General features: G+C 49.8%; 2 protein-coding genes across 8 annotated transcripts in view; one reads left to right on the top strand and one right to left on the bottom strand.

Annotated features, from left to right (window-relative positions):
• Positions 1 to 4802, bottom strand: part of CSNK1G1 (casein kinase 1 gamma 1) — a 99483-nt gene extending 94681 nt beyond the window's left edge. Inside the window, exon 1 of one of the 6 annotated variants that reach the window (XM_068696186.1) lies at positions 4667 to 4802. The gene's annotated coding sequence lies outside the window, so the exon portion shown is untranslated. Of the gene's footprint in view, positions 1 to 3678; positions 3883 to 4201; positions 4364 to 4666 lie in introns of those variants that run through there. The other 5 variants (XM_068696184.1, XM_068696191.1, XM_068696190.1 and 2 more) reach the window with 5 other exon arrangements.
• Positions 4803 to 8780: 3978 nt separating this feature from the next.
• TRIP4 (thyroid hormone receptor interactor 4) overlaps positions 8781 to 16446 on the top strand; it is a 31437-nt gene continuing 23771 nt past the window's right edge. For both annotated transcript variants that reach the window (XM_068695536.1, XM_068695537.1), the window contains exons 1-7: positions 8781 to 8939; positions 9506 to 9672; positions 9878 to 10014; positions 12795 to 13028; positions 13960 to 14038; positions 15784 to 15913; positions 16229 to 16444. In XM_068695536.1, the coding sequence (XP_068551637.1) occupies positions 8854 to 8939; positions 9506 to 9672; positions 9878 to 10014; positions 12795 to 13028; positions 13960 to 14038; positions 15784 to 15913; positions 16229 to 16444 (1049 nt within the window). In that variant the 5' untranslated portion in view covers positions 8781 to 8853. The remainder of the gene's footprint in view (positions 8940 to 9505; positions 9673 to 9877; positions 10015 to 12794; positions 13029 to 13959; positions 14039 to 15783; positions 15914 to 16228; positions 16445 to 16446) is intronic.

The following is a 16446-nucleotide window of genomic DNA, read 5'->3' as shown; positions in this document are numbered from 1 at the left end:
CGAGCAAACCAAAACAGAAGATTCAGACAGGTAAGAGACACCTATCCATTTCTCAGAGCGAGCCTCTCCAAACAGAGTTTACGGGAAGAAATAACAGACGAAGAGCCAAGAGAAAATGGTGGTGATCTCACCCTGATCAGTAGCGTTTCAGCACTGGTTTTGTTGACTGCTTTATTTCTCTAAGCGGCCTTTCAAAAGGTAGAAGTGTTTGATGAACCAGAAATCTAAGAGACATTTTAGCAAGGCGTTAGAATACCTCCTCCCTCTGTAAGAGAAAGGTCATGGGGATTGATTACGAAATATAACAACCAAGGAGGCACAAGTCTGAGATTTTACCTCGCCATAGCATATCCTGCAGCCTGCGCTCTCCACACCACTAGACCCTGAAGCCTCTGGTCTTCTCGGCTCTCTGAAGATCAACACGACCACACGATGACCATTATTTCCTCAGTGCCACGAGCCACGCGTGGCTCCAGGTGGGGCCCTGTCCAGCAGCCACCTGTTTCTGCAGGAACACGCTCCTAAATAACGTTGGGAAGGAGCTGCTGGCTGTGGTCCACAGGAGCGAGCGCTGCTGTCATATGAGGCAGGGAAGTTTCTGGGGGCTGAGAATGGGAAGTTGATGACCAAGAGTTCTGTGACAGCATTTTAAAGAACTGCTCCCACACTCGGGCTCCGACTCATTATGAACCGAGAAGTTTTGGGGACAATTGGAAGAACGAGAAGTCTGGATTAATCAAAATAGCACCAGGGTACTGGCACTTGAAATCAAGATTAAAGACTCCTCTGACACTTCAGCAGAGAGCCAGCAGCTAGAAGAGCACGTGTCTGAGGATGATGCAGCTTTTGGGGGAAGAGAAGCTGATTCACAAGAACCTCATCTCCTCGAAAAAAATCCTACTGGGATTAAGGTTAGTAATATGAAAATCAAAGCCAGAAAAAAAAAAAAAAATCAATATGCTACAAGTGACACGACAGAGAGGAACAGAGAGCAATTCAGAGGTATCTGAGCAGCCGCAAACCAGGCAGCCACACCAGGCGAGTCAGAGTTGTCCTAAAGAGCAGACTAAATGGACACTGGGCTAATTATATTTTATAAAATGAAGTCATGTCTCAGGAGTAGTTAAGAGTTGTTTTTTGTTGTTTTTTTTTCCTCCCCTGAAGGAGTGAGAGTACATGAAAGAGGCAGCTGATATATTTCATTACAAAAAAAAAAAGTATACTAAATAACAAGATCCTTCACCAGAGCTCTTCAGGGAACAAAACTACCATGGAATAAAAGGAAAAATTCTTCACAGACATAAACAACCGGTTTAAAAAAGAAAAGAATTGGGAAAGAAAGGCATCGCTGGTCAGTTTTGCAGCGGAGGGGACTCACCGCAGCACTCTGCTCAACTCCACTGAACTGTGCAAGGGAAGGCAATGCCGAGATGACAACATTTGCTACCCTGAATAATTTAACATTATCAGTAAATAAGAGCAATGACTCTAAGGAATTGCAGTAAAACCTCACGATACGAGTGGGTGATAGAGTCAAAGCACAGCACGCCGGGACCGACGAACTCCAAATATGAAGAGTGACAGAGGGAGCTCAGGCCAACGCCCAGGACCGGGACAGCAGGGCTACCACAGCGTGCCCACAAAAAACAGCAGCACCGCGGCTTTTGCTCACTGAGGGACAGGCAGAGCGCCTGTAATTATGAAGGCAATGACAGGGAATGAAATACAAATCCACCGCACACGGCGTTTTCGAAAGAGGCACCTGCTGACGGGATGACCAGCCTCGCGCCCAGTGCCATCCATCCCCTCGGCAGAAAGGCTGCGGCACGGCCAGGAGCCACGAGGAGAGATGTGGAAAGGAGAGTCTGAGCAGAGCAGCACAGCTCAGACAGGACAAGAGACCGCCAGGATGAAAAGCAGTCTCCTAAAATCCCAGATGTTGTGGGGAAAGTGAGGAAAGAATTTGTTCTGAATTTGCTTCTTGTCAGTTTTTTATTATTAACTTTTTATTTATTAAACTTATTGACAGCCTTGTTCTGTGTTTTCTGTCCCTTCCTTGCAGGTGGGCTACACAACAAGTGGGCTAAAGGCTCAGCGTCCAGCTCTGTGCCTCCCTGCGAAAACCACGATGACTCAAAGAGAGCGGGCAGATCTGTGGAAGAGAAATGTGGAAGGGCACTGAGTTCAAATGTTATGACCTCAAAGTTCACAAACCACTGGAATGAGGAAAAATTAGAGCATTATTTCCCAGATTAGATCTGCCATACTTGTGCGATCCCATTCCTGGGCACCTGCTGCTGGTTCCCAGTTCACTGGACACTGGGCCAGGTGGATCACTGGTCTGCCCTGGAAGCCGTTTTTCGGGCGCTATACAGGACTCCATCTGTTAAGCTGAGGACGTGTAGCAACCAGTTGTTTCAGAAGAGCTGGAAATTAGTTTAAAAGACATCCACCACAAAAAAAAAAGGGTAAGTTAGTAAGTAGGCAGCAACTGGCCATGGATGAGGCTGCCCTCAGCCAGCTAACAATTCCTCTCGCAGTGCTGTTCTCCGACCCTGGCTGCTGGATCAGGCTTACCTGAATACTTTGCAACAGTGACTTTGACACAAAAAGGTGAATTGTTGACAATAATGAGAACTGGAACTGCATAAAACCTCCTACAGAAGAGAAATACAGATGGGACGGGATGGAACGAGGTAAGGCCAGGTGCTTCAGGCTTTGCAAAAAGCTGGACTGGTGACTGGATGCTCTTTAATCCAAGGGAAAGAGACACAGGATATACGCTTGCTGCTGTGACCTGAGAGCCACCGAACTGAATGAGCGGTGAGAGATACGGGCACAAAGGAATTATCTGTGACACCGCACGGCATCCCCGTGAGACCTGCCCGCATCACACACCCTGCTCTGGACAGTCATGGTCAGGGATTAGTTTAAGGAAAACACGTGTGCAGCAGAGACCTGCCGATAATCTGGGAAAAAGCAACTGGGAGGCTGGTGCTGGTGGCTTGGAAATAAGAACCCAAGAGCAGAGCGCTCTCTTGGAAAGTGCTGGAGGAACAAAGAGGTGTTTTCAAAAAGGTGACGTTGGTACAAAGACAGAGGGGCACGTACTGGCTGGAAATAAGTTTGCTGTGAGAATCTGAAGCGAGTTCTCCACCATCATGGCCAGAGGAGAGCAGAAGAGCTTTCCCACAACGAACAACACAGGAGGAAACCCAGCCTGGCCTAAACCAGGGCGGGCTTTAGGTAAGCAACTGAAAATATTCTGCTAGGGGGACTCCCAGAGCAAGCTCTCGCAGGGCCGTGCCTCGTCTTCACAACCCAACAGCTCTTCCAAAAAAAGAGCAACAAGGAGAAGGCACCAGCTGGGCGCTCTGCTGAGTCCAGAAAAAGCAAATTGAGGGCAAGCATCGTTCGAAGAAACACTTGTATCTAAACAGGGCACAGCTACGTATGCAAGCCACGAGTGCACGGCACTGATTTTATCATCTCAGGGTCGAGCGTTTCATTGGAGGCAGCGGATTTTTGCCACAAGGTTTCTGCACCACCTGTCCTGGGGTCCCACCACGCCAGCAGGACCTCCAGTACCAAGAGGACGTTTTTGTGGCTTTCTCACTGGTGTCCTCCAAGCTTCCTGAGCACGCCTTTCTTCTTTAAACCTCCCTGAGACACAATTACCTTTGGTGGACACCCCGGTGTTTACATTTGAGGTCCTGACAGCCGCACCTTGCTGGTGGTCACCAAAATCCCGCAGCTCGGGCAGCAGCTCCCGGGGCCTGCCCGTGGGGATCCCCGAGCACAAGGAGAGGAGCCCGGGGCACAGCCGCCCAGCTCCACCCCGGCTCCTCCAGCAGCCGGGCAGCACGGGCCGGCTCCCGGGGCTCTTTGTGCCACCAGGGCTCGAAGGAGGGGGGGCGAACAAAGCCTCCCCTCCTCCGCCCCCCGGGCTCGGCTCCACCCGGGAACCGGCAGCGAACCCCGGGTGGTGGTGGGGGGGGGGGCAGCGGGCGAGGCCGGGCCCTGCCGGCTGCGGGCACCGCGCCCCCGAGTGCGCACAAAGGAGGCGGCGGCGGAGCGAGGACACCCCCGGAACCCCCCCCCGGATCCCCCGGATCCCCCCTACCCGCCCGGATCCCCCCTACCCGCCCGCATCCCTCCCCCCGCAGCCCCCCGGAGCCCAGCGGAGCCCCCCGGGCCCTACCTGGCGGCGGTGAACGCGGGGCAGGGCCGGGCCAGGCCCCCGCTGCTCCTCCTCCTCCTCCTCCTCCTGCTCCTGCCTCCGCCGCGCTGAGCGGGGCGGGCGCTGACCCGGAAACAACCGGCGGGGCCCGGCCCCGGTGGGCTCCGCCCCATGGCAGGGAAGCGGCGGGGCCGGGCCGGGCCGCAGCGCTTCCGGGCCGGGCCCCGCATGGCGACGCCGCGCGGTTGCTATGCGGAAGCTGCCGGCCCCCAGCGGGCTCCCCCCGTCCCCTCCCTGCTCCTTGCAGCCCTTCCACGCTCTCCCAGCTGTGGTTGTTTCTCAAGATCAGGGCTCCGAGAAGCAGCCCGGGCTCTCTGGAGAACATTTCCCCATGTAGGGGATGAGAACGGCTCCTTCCCGTGCCGGGTTTGGGAAAGCCGCAGCGATTTTAGGCAGCAAAATGGGGGATTTTGGTGGCAGCGTTACCTGCTGTGAAATGCCGAGCCTCAGGAAGCAACCAGCAGCTCCACACCCTGCTGTTCACACGTCCCGCACGTATCCGCTTTCCTACGTGCCTTCAGGTCCCTTCCCAGCACGGGCACCTTTTTGGTACAGAAAGGGGCAAAATGCGCGCTGCCCCAACCACTGGCACGGCCCCGTACCTGATAGCTGGAGGTGCTGCTGACATCTATTGTCAGCGCGGGGTATTTCTCTTTTGTTTTCTTTGTGGATGTTGGTACGTGTGTTAATGAGATTAATAAATCAGCCGGTGCTGGGACACAGAAATTGGTTTTACATTTGCTGGTATTTCCCTGCTTGCTCCTATTTTATTAGCTAAATCTTTGAACCTCCTTACACAAGGCACTCAGACCACTGGGTTTTAGCTGGTTTTGTGTTTTCCTCCTTCCCCATTAAAAAAGTAGCAGCATTCATCTGGATTTAAACAGGAGAGTATTGCTATCAAGTAATCCTTTAAACTTATAAGAATTGAGAAGTGGCCTCAGAAACCTGAAACTCAAAAGTGAATACTACCTCACAGTAATAGCAATAATAACACTCGATTTGCAGCTGATGGTTCTTCCTGAGAAGTTCTCTAGAAAATAGTGTTTGCCCCAAAGTGCTGGAAGTCCCACAGCACGGGGGAATCTGTCGTGTGGTGCAGTGACACAAAGCACAGGCACACAGCCAGTTTATCCTCGTCTTGAATTTGTTTTCAACACCACACGATTTCAGCTCTTCAATGACCTGTACATCAGAGCAACCCAGAGGCTGCGCTACTCTCCCCCTGGGACAAACATTAGAACAACACAGTTGGTTTTTAATTCAACCTCACCTTTAATGTCCAGCAGGCCGAACAGCTTGTGAGGGGTGGGAAGGATCCTCTTTCCTCTCAGCAGAGAGAGGACGGGGCTCCTCACACCAGCACGCTGCAGTATCCCACTCTAATTAAGAGTCACATCCTCTTTTGGGCTCAGAACCTTTTGCAGTAATTTATTTTTATTTAAAAAATAAAATAAAAATAAAATAAAATAAAATAAAATAAAAATAAAATAAATTAAAACGGATGAGTACTTGGTGTCTCCCTCCAGTGAAGTGATCTGAGGCTCTGGCCCCATCCCCAAGCCCATCTTTTCAGCCTGCTGCTCCCTGGGACATGCAGACACCGTGTTTGTGTACTGGGATGCCGTACAAGATGTTAGCAAGTGACAACTCCCCTTACACCTCACCTTTTTTTTGTCCCATTCTGAATCCAGATTTCCCCTATTCTGAAAAAGAGGTTGTCATTAACAATTTCTAATTCAATAAAGACATGACAGATGGACTTTCAGAATGCTTCTGTGTGTTAGAAAATCAGAGATCTGCATTTTAAAAACAGAAGTAGCATGATCATGCAAGTCTCAGACAAGCGAAAAGCAATTAAAAGATAAGTGCAGGAGTCACTGAGGAAGTCAAGGAAGCAAGGTAAAAATTAAAGCAGTGACTCATTCTGAATGCTAAGCTTCAAAAACATATATTAATTTCACAATAATTTTACCGCAATTTTCTTGTGCTCTGTAAAACTTATACTTTTGGTTCTGTTCAACAGCTGGACATAAGCCACAACAACTCTGAAGTTTAATAACAAATGTAAATAACATTTTTTTTTTTTTAATACATAAACATACAGAGGGCACGATGTGTTATTGAAGTCAGGGTCAGATCACGCCTGCTCTTCTTCAGAGGACGTGCCATCTTCTGCAGGGTCCAGTGGCAGGGGGTGAGCTCTGTAAGAAGTGTTAGCAATGCAAGAGTTAGCAGGACTCGACCAGCAGCTGCTTGCAAGGCTCCAATAATGATAAAAAAAAAAGAAAAAAGTTGCAGAATTGAGTAAGTACAGCTCCTGCTTCTTCCAGAATGCCCTGGGAGGATGTGCATTGTTTTAGAAGGGCACTGAGTGTTCTCTGTAGTGTTTTCAGCACCCAGTCCTAACTCAGGCAAACAAATTGCAAGTGGAAGAGGAGAAGGCTTTGGAGCACTAGAGCACAAGCATCTTTAATTTCTCCAAGAGGTAGGAAGCAATTAAAAGTCTTTCTGTTCGTTTGCTTTGCGGGGCCTTCGAGATAATTTGGGAAAGCTTCCTACAGGGCTTCCCCAACAGCTTAGGGTTATCTGTATTTGCGAAACACTCATTCTTTGAGAAGAGAACAGAGATATTGCCTTAAAGAATGTTTCACACCGTTACCTCTTTAGTCAGTAGCACTGACTACAAGTTGATCTTTGAAGTGTCAGCTAGATACAGCAATTGTTTCAGAAACACAGAACTTGCTGGCAGTCCCCAAAGCTTTTCTGAAACAGGGCTGACAGCTCTGGAGACTCGCGCTGCTGCTGCCTTCATGCAAACACAGCCTGTCTGAGCACAGAGAATTTGCCTCAACTACCAATTACCGCACCCATTTTTAGGCACCCCCCCGAGATCGTTGGATACCGAAGCTGAGTTTCACCAGAAGAGACAGTTCACAGCAAGACATTATTCCTCTGAGGATACAAAGGTCCGGCCAGCTGGGTCAGAGCTCTGCAGGAGGACCAAACCCTGGCCATGTGTGGGGTGCGGGTGGGCACCCACCTCCTCCTGCCAGGGCGGCGTGCCCCTAGCCCACCTCCCTTCACAGCCCAGAGCACTGCCGAAAGCCTTCTGTGCTTGCCACAGCTGTTTGCTGGGCCTCTTGGCCAAGCCGAGCAGCCCCAATAGGTCCCCGGGCAGGAGGTGGCAGCCAGCTCTCCTCAGGGCTGCCCTTCCGCTGAGGCACAGCCTGGGAGCTGAGGCTAAGTGCTGCCTTGCACAGCTGCCCCCATGCTGGAGCAGATTTAGGGCACGCTGCTCTCTGTCCCGGCTCCTCGCACTTCTGGCAGCTCAGCTCCATCCCAGAGGCAGCATCAGCCTCTCCTGCTCCGCGGGCACTTCCCTTCCTCCCCGTCACTTAATTTAAGGGCACAATCACGCTCTCACAGTTGTTTCCCAGCCTGTGCTTGGCTCGGAGCAATGATGCTATTGTTTCCCTGTGGGAGGTGTCTGACAGGAATCGTTATTTTTCCAACCAAACACAAACTTTGTTCCACCTTTTTTTTTTTTTTTTTAACAGTGCAAATCTGGATGAACTGACAGAGGAGAAGGAGTGACACTGCTCCCCGCTGCGACCAGCCCTGATGGCTGTGCTCAGCTGCCAGGCAGTGCCGCCAACACCAGCAAGGGAAGTTTGTTCCCTTCCAAGGCACTCGCAGATGTGGAAGCCTCAGCTCCAAACAGTTTGCTGACTGCCTACAGCATTTTTTAAAAGAAGTCAGTGAGCCACCCTGGCTAGGAGCATGGAAAGCCCCACAACGTGTCACATTTGGGTCCAAGACTGCACTTCGTTTCCAACACCAGGCTTCAAGTGGTTCCCAGATGCTTGGCGGGCACACGGGGAATGGGGGTGAGAACTGCTGTGCCTGAGGAAGGCTGGCTCTTCATTTGGCCCACCACGCACAGAGCCCAGACACCGAGGGGTGGTTTCAGTGGACGATTGTGCTCCGAAATGTTCATGGTGGTCTCCCTGATGTGGATGTCCCAGCTGTGCCCTGCAGGCGTGGGCAGCCGAGGGCCTCGCTGTGCCACCTCTGCTACTTGTGTCGTAAAGAAATCTCACTCCTTTTCTGCAACATGCCCAGTGTTTCAGCAGATGATGGTTGCAAACAACCTCCCTCCCTTTCCAACAGTTACTGCTCCCTTATCTAAAAGTGATTTTATGTTCATGTTAACGCCTCTTTGGCTAATTGGGCTTTTAGTGTTGGCTTTTTTTTCCTTTAATGGTGGATTAATTCCCCATTCCCTTCCACCTCCTGGTGCTGGCACACACCACAGACCCGTGCGCTAAGAATCCCGCGTTATTGCTGTTTTAGGCATCTTTGTTTGCTTTTTGAAAAGCGGGCACAGCCTGCAGAGCCCACCTGCTGCTCATTGCCTTGCCCAAAGCAGCAAACCCTTTGAGACGGAAACACAAACACGTATATCCATCTATATACACCACAAACACGCTAACAACGAGACACCGCTCCCCGTGTGGGGTTGGTTTTAGGAAGGGCCCGGAACGGCAGCGCCGCGGCCGCGTTTCTGAGGGGAGCGCCCGGGCGCGGCGCTTCCCGGCCCCCGGCAGAAGATGGCGGCGCCCAGCCCGCTGCTGGCCTGGTGCGTCCAGCACCTGCGCGGCGACTTCGGGCTGGACGTGGGCGAGGAGGTGGTGCGGTGAGGCAACCCCCCTTCGGCCTTTGGTGCTCCTGGGCTTCCTCCCTCTTCCTCCTCAGCCTCTGCAGCTGACACAAACGGGAAACGTTTGTTTTAGAGCCGTGCCGGGGGTTGTTGTTGGTGGTGGTTTGGGTGGCCCTGGGAGGTGGCAGGGAGGGGAGAGGGGGAGTTGTGTGGTTAACGAGGAGCTTGTCGTTGTTTTATTTATTTATTTATTCTTATTTATTTATTCTTGTGTGCTGTATGAGAGGAAGCAATGTCTGAGTGAGAGTTGTTTATTATTTGGCGGAAGGGGCAGTGGCAATGTCAGTTTGCCCAGGAAAGGGGGAAGAAATAGCTTGTTCCCCTCCCCTCCCATTTTTTTTTATTTTTCAGGGAAAGCCATAAGGGATTTCCCCAAGTGTCTGCCTCAGTATTTCTCTTAGAAAACCTTTTCCTTACCATAAACTACGCAGAAACCTGTTATAAAGAGGAGAGATGCATATGCGACTAGTAGGACTTACGGGATCAGGCCGTGGGTTTCCTCAGAACCGAGCCCCCCTTACCCATTTCTCTGCCCCTTGCAGCTACATCTTGTCAATATCAGACGAGGACGAGATCCGGGAGTACGTCGTTGACCTCCTCCAGGGGACCGAGGGGAAGAAGAGTCGGTTTGTAGAAGAGCTGCTGTCCCGGTGGCGGAAATCCTCGCAGCTGCCTTCTGAGCCCTTACCGGCGTATCGGAAAAAGGATGGTGAGTGGTATGGGGAGGGAGGAATTGCAAAACCGAGTGAGCTTGCCTCGGTCGTTCTGTTCATAGACAATTCTTTGCCATGAATGGCAGTAGCTGATCCTATTTGTGGAGTCAGTTTTCATTCCCCAGCTGGATGTGGGAGGTCAGGGACGTATTCCTCTTGCTGTCAGTTCCCGAGCCTTTCTTTGTGCTTACGGACTTCCAGAGACTTCAGAAGCACCTCGGGCTGGAGACCAAGCGAAAAAGGGGAAACGCAAAGGCAGGAACAAACAGGAAACACCTGCGTATGTGGAGCCAAGCGCACCTGTGGAGGAAGTAAAAACTCCCATCGACCTGGCCAAGGTGGGTGCAGCTGGCATGTAAGCACCGTCTGTGTGGGGCGGCGTGTCCCAGGGGGTGGTGAGGGGTGGCCACTCTGGTGCAGCGGCTTGATTCAAAGCTGACTGCAATCTGGACAGGCGGTGCTCATACTGTGTGCTTCTGTCTGTATGTATCCGGGGGTCTTCCACTGCCACGGGGCAGAGAAAAGATCTGGAAAGGGTGAGAGTGGAGTTCTCAAGGTTATGGAGTTAAGAAATCCACCACGTGGGTGAAATGTTCCTTCTTGCTCAATTTAAAACTTGCCAGTCCCACCAAATAAAGCTCCAGTTGACAGCTGACACATTTCTGGCTGCCAGGCTCCTGCTGCTGCAGAGAGAAGGCCTTGACTGCCAGGCAGAGGAACCTGAGAGCTGAGGCTGGGTTTGGTTTGGCAGTCCGGCTTGGCTGTTTCCCTCCGGAGACACTGTTCGATTCTGTGGACAAATGGTTTGAAGTGTGCATAAATTCCAACAAAAGAACTTTCAAAATATGAGAATCCTGCAGTTTCCAGGCAGCACAAACCCATGCAGCAAGTGTTCATTGCCTTTCTTTTTGTTAGTTAACACATTTGGTAGCAGACTTGTTTTCCATTCAACAGAACTGTTTCTGAGTGTGAGCACATCAGACGTGGAGATCTCTGAGGTCAAATTTTGTGGTATTTGCCCAGACTGAGTTACTGGATTTTATTTCTTCTGTAGAGGGCTTTGACCTAGGGCGTTACAGCTACTTGCTGGGAACCCGAGCTCCTTTCTTAGGTGGATCCAGCTGGAGAGCTGTGCTCCTGATCTGTATCGAATGCAGCAGATCACCGGGTAGCTGTCTGAAGCATATGAGTGTGCTCTGTGGAAATAAGAGTGTGGAAGTGCACGGCGATGGGCTTGCATTGTTAGATTTGCAGTGAGATTTAGTGTCCTTTGTGCCACAAATGTCAAACGCTTTGTGCATCCCAAAGCTGAACCCTGTGATTTACCCAGGTGCACCCCTGCCACGAAGCTGTGGAGCATCATCCAAATCCTAAAAGCCAGGGCTGCACCTGACTAAATAGTGGAACTTAGTTATGTTTTTAAACTGGTGTTTTTGTAGTGGGGTAAGTGCAAGTGCTTAAAATGTTTGTAGAGGTTTAAAAAAACAAACAAACAAAAAAAAAACAACAAACTTTTTTTGGAACTGTGCAGTTAAAAATGGACGTTGATGTGCCATTTCATTGCAGGTATCTTTTAACTTAGTAAAAACACTGAGAAAGCTCTGTCAAGGTCTGCTAGCCAAGGTTGCTTTATCTGCTTATGTTTCTTCTGGGCAGAGCTGGAGGAACTGGAAACATGTTGTCTCCTTGTCTCTAAACCAGTAGTGTGGCTGAGAGCGGGGAGTGGAGGAAGCTGGTGAAAACAGGACAAGAGGTGTCCTAAAGCCACAGCTCGGTGCCGTCGCTGGGACAAGTGATGTGGGAGCTAGAGGTTGGGTCAGGAAGCGGGGCAATCCTCAAGCGTGCGGCAAGGAGGGAGGGAGTTGTTGTTCAGGGGTGAAAGAAACAGTTGTTCTGGATCCTAGAAATCCTCTTTACTATCACTGAGAGGGGCAAAGAGATGCTGTGCTTGAGCTGCAAGAGGATTTTCAAGTGTCACAGATAGGGTAAGTAAAGGCTAGAGAGTGCATTTATGTAGGAGTGATGCTTGCTGAAATAGGCAAGGGCAGTAAGTCCTGGTTCTTCTTGGTCATGGCTAGTGTGTAATTCTTGGTTGAAACCAGTCTCAACTAGTGTTTTGAGATGGGTTTGTGCCTGCAGTCTGTTGGGCTTATTTTCAAAGCATCTGGTTTTGAGTATTGCCAGAAAAAAACAGTAGCAGGATTGATGTGGCTTTGTTCTGTCCCTCTGGAATGATTTCTGCGCTGGATTAACTGCTCCAGACCTATTCGCTTCTCAGCTGATACCTGCTGGAGATGTCAGGTGGGTGGGGGAATGATTTGTTTCTTTGATCAAGATGGAGAAGCTGAGGGAGAAAATAGAGAGTTCCACCGTCGGGTTATTAATTCAGCCATCGTCTAAAGTATCTTACTTCATTTCTGATCAGGATTTCTCTGTTTCAGCCTAATCCAAACCTATATGTGTGGTCCCTGATTGCAACTCAGAGCAGTGAATTATAGCATCGCTGATGCCAAGTCATGAATGAGAAGACTTTACATTGCAGCTAAAAACTCAAATGTGCAGGGCATGGCAAACCTCTGCTCCAGTGGCTGTGCTGGGTGGAAAACACGAACAGTTCTTGCTGGTGAACTGGCTGTGAGGGAAGAGGTCCCACCTGCCAGCAGCACCTCTGTTTCTGGGGACAGGCGTGCGCAGGACTTCACAGTTACAAAGAGGGGGTTGCTGTAATCTAAATAGCCCATGAGAGTGCGTGTCTGGGAGTAGCTGAGCTGCTGTTTGAAGCTGTGAAATACCAGAGGGTTGATAACACCAGGCCAGAGGGCAGGCGGCACACCTGCCATCTAGACCCAAGCAATTTCAGCTTTCGGAGACAGCAAAGAGATCAAATGGGCCTGCAACATCCTCATGTCCTTGATTTGCTAAGAGCTCTTGGACCACTTCTGGCGGGTCTAAGCTTGCCTTTCAGTTGTCTTGATGTGAATCTGGGGCAGTTTCATTCCATTTAGGTGGAATAATGATTATCTGAGTCTCTCCAGCCTGCTCAAGTGTCAATGCTTGTCTCTTTGCTGCTGGTATTGCAGTCTGAATACAGTTTGTTCATTTTATTTTTCCTTCTCAGGCACAGGAGAACAACGCTGGAGTCAGCAGCAGCAACAATTCCTGTAAGAAGAAGGCCAAATATGTCAGCCTGTATACCAAGGAAGGGCAAGACAGGCTGGCAGTCCTGATCCCCGGCCGTCACGCCTGCGAGTGCCTGGGCCAGAAGCACAAGCTCATCAACAACTGCTTGGTTTGTGGGCGCATTGTCTGTGAGCAGGAGGGCTCTGGACCCTGCTTGTTTTGTGGCTCGCTGGTTAGTAATGAAGTGTTTTGGTTTTGTTTTTTTTATTTGCTATGCTGGAATGCAGCGGGGTTTGCTCAGGGTTTTTAAATGGTGTAGGGCTGAATTAGCCTCTCCTCTCAGATCAAAGCTCCCTTAGCAACGTGCTCCAAAATCTGAAGCTGTGCAGGAAAGAACCTGTACCATCTCCTTCCAGGGGAAGAAGAACCGTTGTGGTTTTAAGTCACTTTTGTGTTGGTTTTATGATGTGCGGCTTCAGAGAGTGGAGAGGTTGCCCTTATAATTTGCATCGCTTTGAAGCTTGCCTGATTTATGTCAGTCTCCTGTGCAGCAGTGCCCAAAACACTTGTGAGACTTCAGCTGCTTCCTGGGCGCAGCCATGCTAGGCTTGTGAGGGAGAGAAGACGTGGCTGGGGTAGCGTGCTGTTTCCTTCAGCACTTGTGCTGTGTGCGTCATTTGGGATGTCTCTTGTGTCCTGTATTGTGAGAGAGGGGGCAAGGTATGGACTGCAGGCTCAGTAAGGTTAATTTCAGCAGGGAGGAAACATTGGTTGGATGAAGAAAACTTTAGATTTGTTGCTCTTTTCAAAGATCCGTTTTACTCCCTTTGGTCAACCAAGAGAAAGGACCCATGAGTTAAGCATTGTTTATCTGCTCAGGGAAGCTCAGAGTGTATTTCTTGTCCTTTGAGAGACCCCAGCAGTATGTCTGCCCACAGAACCAATTAAAGGCAGGCTGTACAGATTTCAGGGACTGTTTGTAGTAAAGAGCAAGCTTTCAGGGTTCTGCCCATATAGATGATGCAGAAGGAGGAAAGGCATGGGCTGTGTTGGCCACCTTAAACAGCTTTTTTCTGAACAATTGCCCTGAGCTCTGATGCTGGTCATGCATGCAACGTCCTTTCTAGTCTTTTTTTTTTTTGTTGTTTGTTTTTTCCCCTTAGGTATGCACTAAAGAAGAGCAGGACATTCTTCAGCGGGACTCAAACAAGAGCCAGAAGCTGCTGAAGAAGCTCATGGCAGGTTAGTAGCAAGCTGTAAAGTAATAAATCCAATCCCTCGTGCAGCGGCAGGAGCCCTGCTGTGCTTCGCTCTGCTACTTGTTGGACTTGCCTTGATGTGAAGGAACGAGCGTCTGTGTCTTGGTGTATGAGGTGTTTAGATCTGTTCACCTGAGTTACAGAGAACTGCCAGCAAAACCGAAAGGAAATATTTTCTCATGAGCTGGCACCTCAATGTTTGTCTGGGACATAAATTGCCAGGACAGGCTGTGAGCTGTGTTTGCTTCAGGCTTCACTGAGCCACTTGCCCCCACTGCTGCTGGGTGTACAAGGGTAGCTGGGATGTTGGCTCGTTGTGTCCGCTCGGCAGCGTTTCTGGACTTCAGCGGAGGCGACAAGTGCCAGTGTCAGATGGCAGCATATAACGTCCTTACCCAGAGGCCCCAGGGCTGCTTGTTAGGCATTCCTGAATCAATCATATGAACTGGATTGCTGCAGCAGTCCTTGAAAATGAGGATAAGTCCCATGTGGAATGTGTGCTGTGGAAGATGAAGTGCTGCTATCTGATTTGCTGGGTCTAGAGAGGTGTTGGTTAATATTTTCTAATGGCTTTTCTCATCTAACACTTATCTTGGGAGCTAAAAATAAGAACAGAGTCAAGGAAAGCAAAAGGAAATAATGCCCAGTCTCCCAGCAAAGACCTGTGCGTTACGGGGATGTTTGTCTGAGTTTAGTTGAAATATAGCCAAGGTCACAATGTTCTTGGTTGAAAAATAAACTTTGCTGAGGAACTGGGGAAGTATTTACTTTGGGTCTCAGTGTCAATTTCTGAGTAGAGCTGCAGGAGGTCCTGTAAGTCCTCGGGAATAATAGCTGGTCAGAGTCAGTCTGTTTATAATCTTGCTGTAGAGAGCCTGTTGTGCTTCAGGATCCCACTTTCTTACATGTTTTATTGGCCTCCGCTTCTGCTCTGCTGGGCCTTGCTTTGTTACGTTATCTGTGTAGGTGAAGGCCGAAATGTGGATAGCTGTTTGGCTCAGGAGTGGAAAAATGGGGATTGGTGGAGATAGAGGAATACAGGCCTTTTGTTTCCCTGAAATAAAGGCGTTGTGCTGCGTGTTGCTTCTGTGAAATGCATTGGCTTGTTCCATTGTGGCTGTGAGGCAGACCTTCTCTCCTTTTGTTCGGTTGGTTGGGTTTTGGCTCCTTGCCAGAAATGGTAAGAAATAAGAGATCATTGCTGGGAATATATTTCTTCCTCTAACAATAGCCGGTCTCAAAAACCTGCTGAGGTGTATTGGGGGAGGATTTCATTTGTGAGAAGCTCATACAGCAGCAGATGCAAGGCTTGCTCTGTGCACAACTAACGTTTGGCAGCGATCTATTGTGGCCAAGAGTCTCTTTGTAGCAGTAACAATGCTTAGGAGGTAATTTGGCCTGCGGTTGACAATGGGCAAAGTTTGCATTGACCAAATTGTTAGGGAAAGGCTAACAGAGAATCAAAGACTAAGATTTTTCTCTCTAAACACTGCCTTGACATTGTCACTGGCATTCAAGTGCTTTCTCCTCCTTGGAGGAAGGAGTCTGAAAAGGGGCTAGAGGGAAAATCAAAACCTGGTTTAGAAAGGTGCTGATCTCGGTGCCTCTTTTCGTTCCTTGAATGACATTTGTTTTAGGGGGCATTTCTGCAGCCAGCCCCACCAAGACCAGACTTTAAACAAGTATCCTGTCCCTGAATATCGAACTGTGATTTATTTTCTCTCTCAGGTGCTGAAAATTCAGGGAATTTGGATGCCATAAGCAAAGACTTACTGCCTCGGCAAGAAGCTAGATTCAAAGCAGGCCTGGAGATGGCTGTGAAACACAAAGACAAGCTGTTGGAGTTTGACAGGACAAGGTAAGGTACTAGCTGTGACTAGGGTGAAATAAATTATCTGGCAGGCAAAGCTGCCTCTAACAGAAAGGTTATGGAGTTCCTTCAGTAATATAAAACCTGGGCAGTAGCTACCAACACCTTAACATTGGACTTTGGCGTTCACATTCACTGAAACAAAAGTGAGCACCTGAAATGTGTCCTGTTTGGATTTCCTTGTGCTGTGCCCGTGACAGTCCAGCTCTCTGGATGGAGCAGGTAGAAGGGAAGCTTTGGGGCAGGCAGCGCTGCATGCCTGTCCTGCTGTGCTGATCTACCGTTACATTTGTTTCTTGCCAGTGTGCGTCGAACCCAGGTCATTGACGATGAATCGGATTATTTTGCTACGGACTCCAACCAGTGGCTGTCCAAGCAAGAAAGGGAGGCCCTCCAGAAGAGAGAGCAGGAGTTGCGGGAGCTGCGCCACGCCTCCCGGCTTGCCAAAAAAATCACCATTGACTTCGCTGGTAGACAGATCCTGGAGGAGGACGGTGGGATGGCTGAATACCACAGCAAGT

Source organism: Anas acuta, chromosome 12 (assembly GCF_963932015.1).
Source record: "Anas acuta chromosome 12, bAnaAcu1.1, whole genome shotgun sequence".
Lineage (NCBI taxonomy): Eukaryota > Metazoa > Chordata > Aves > Anseriformes > Anatidae > Anas > Anas acuta.
This window is presented reverse-complemented; position numbering and strand designations above follow the sequence as displayed.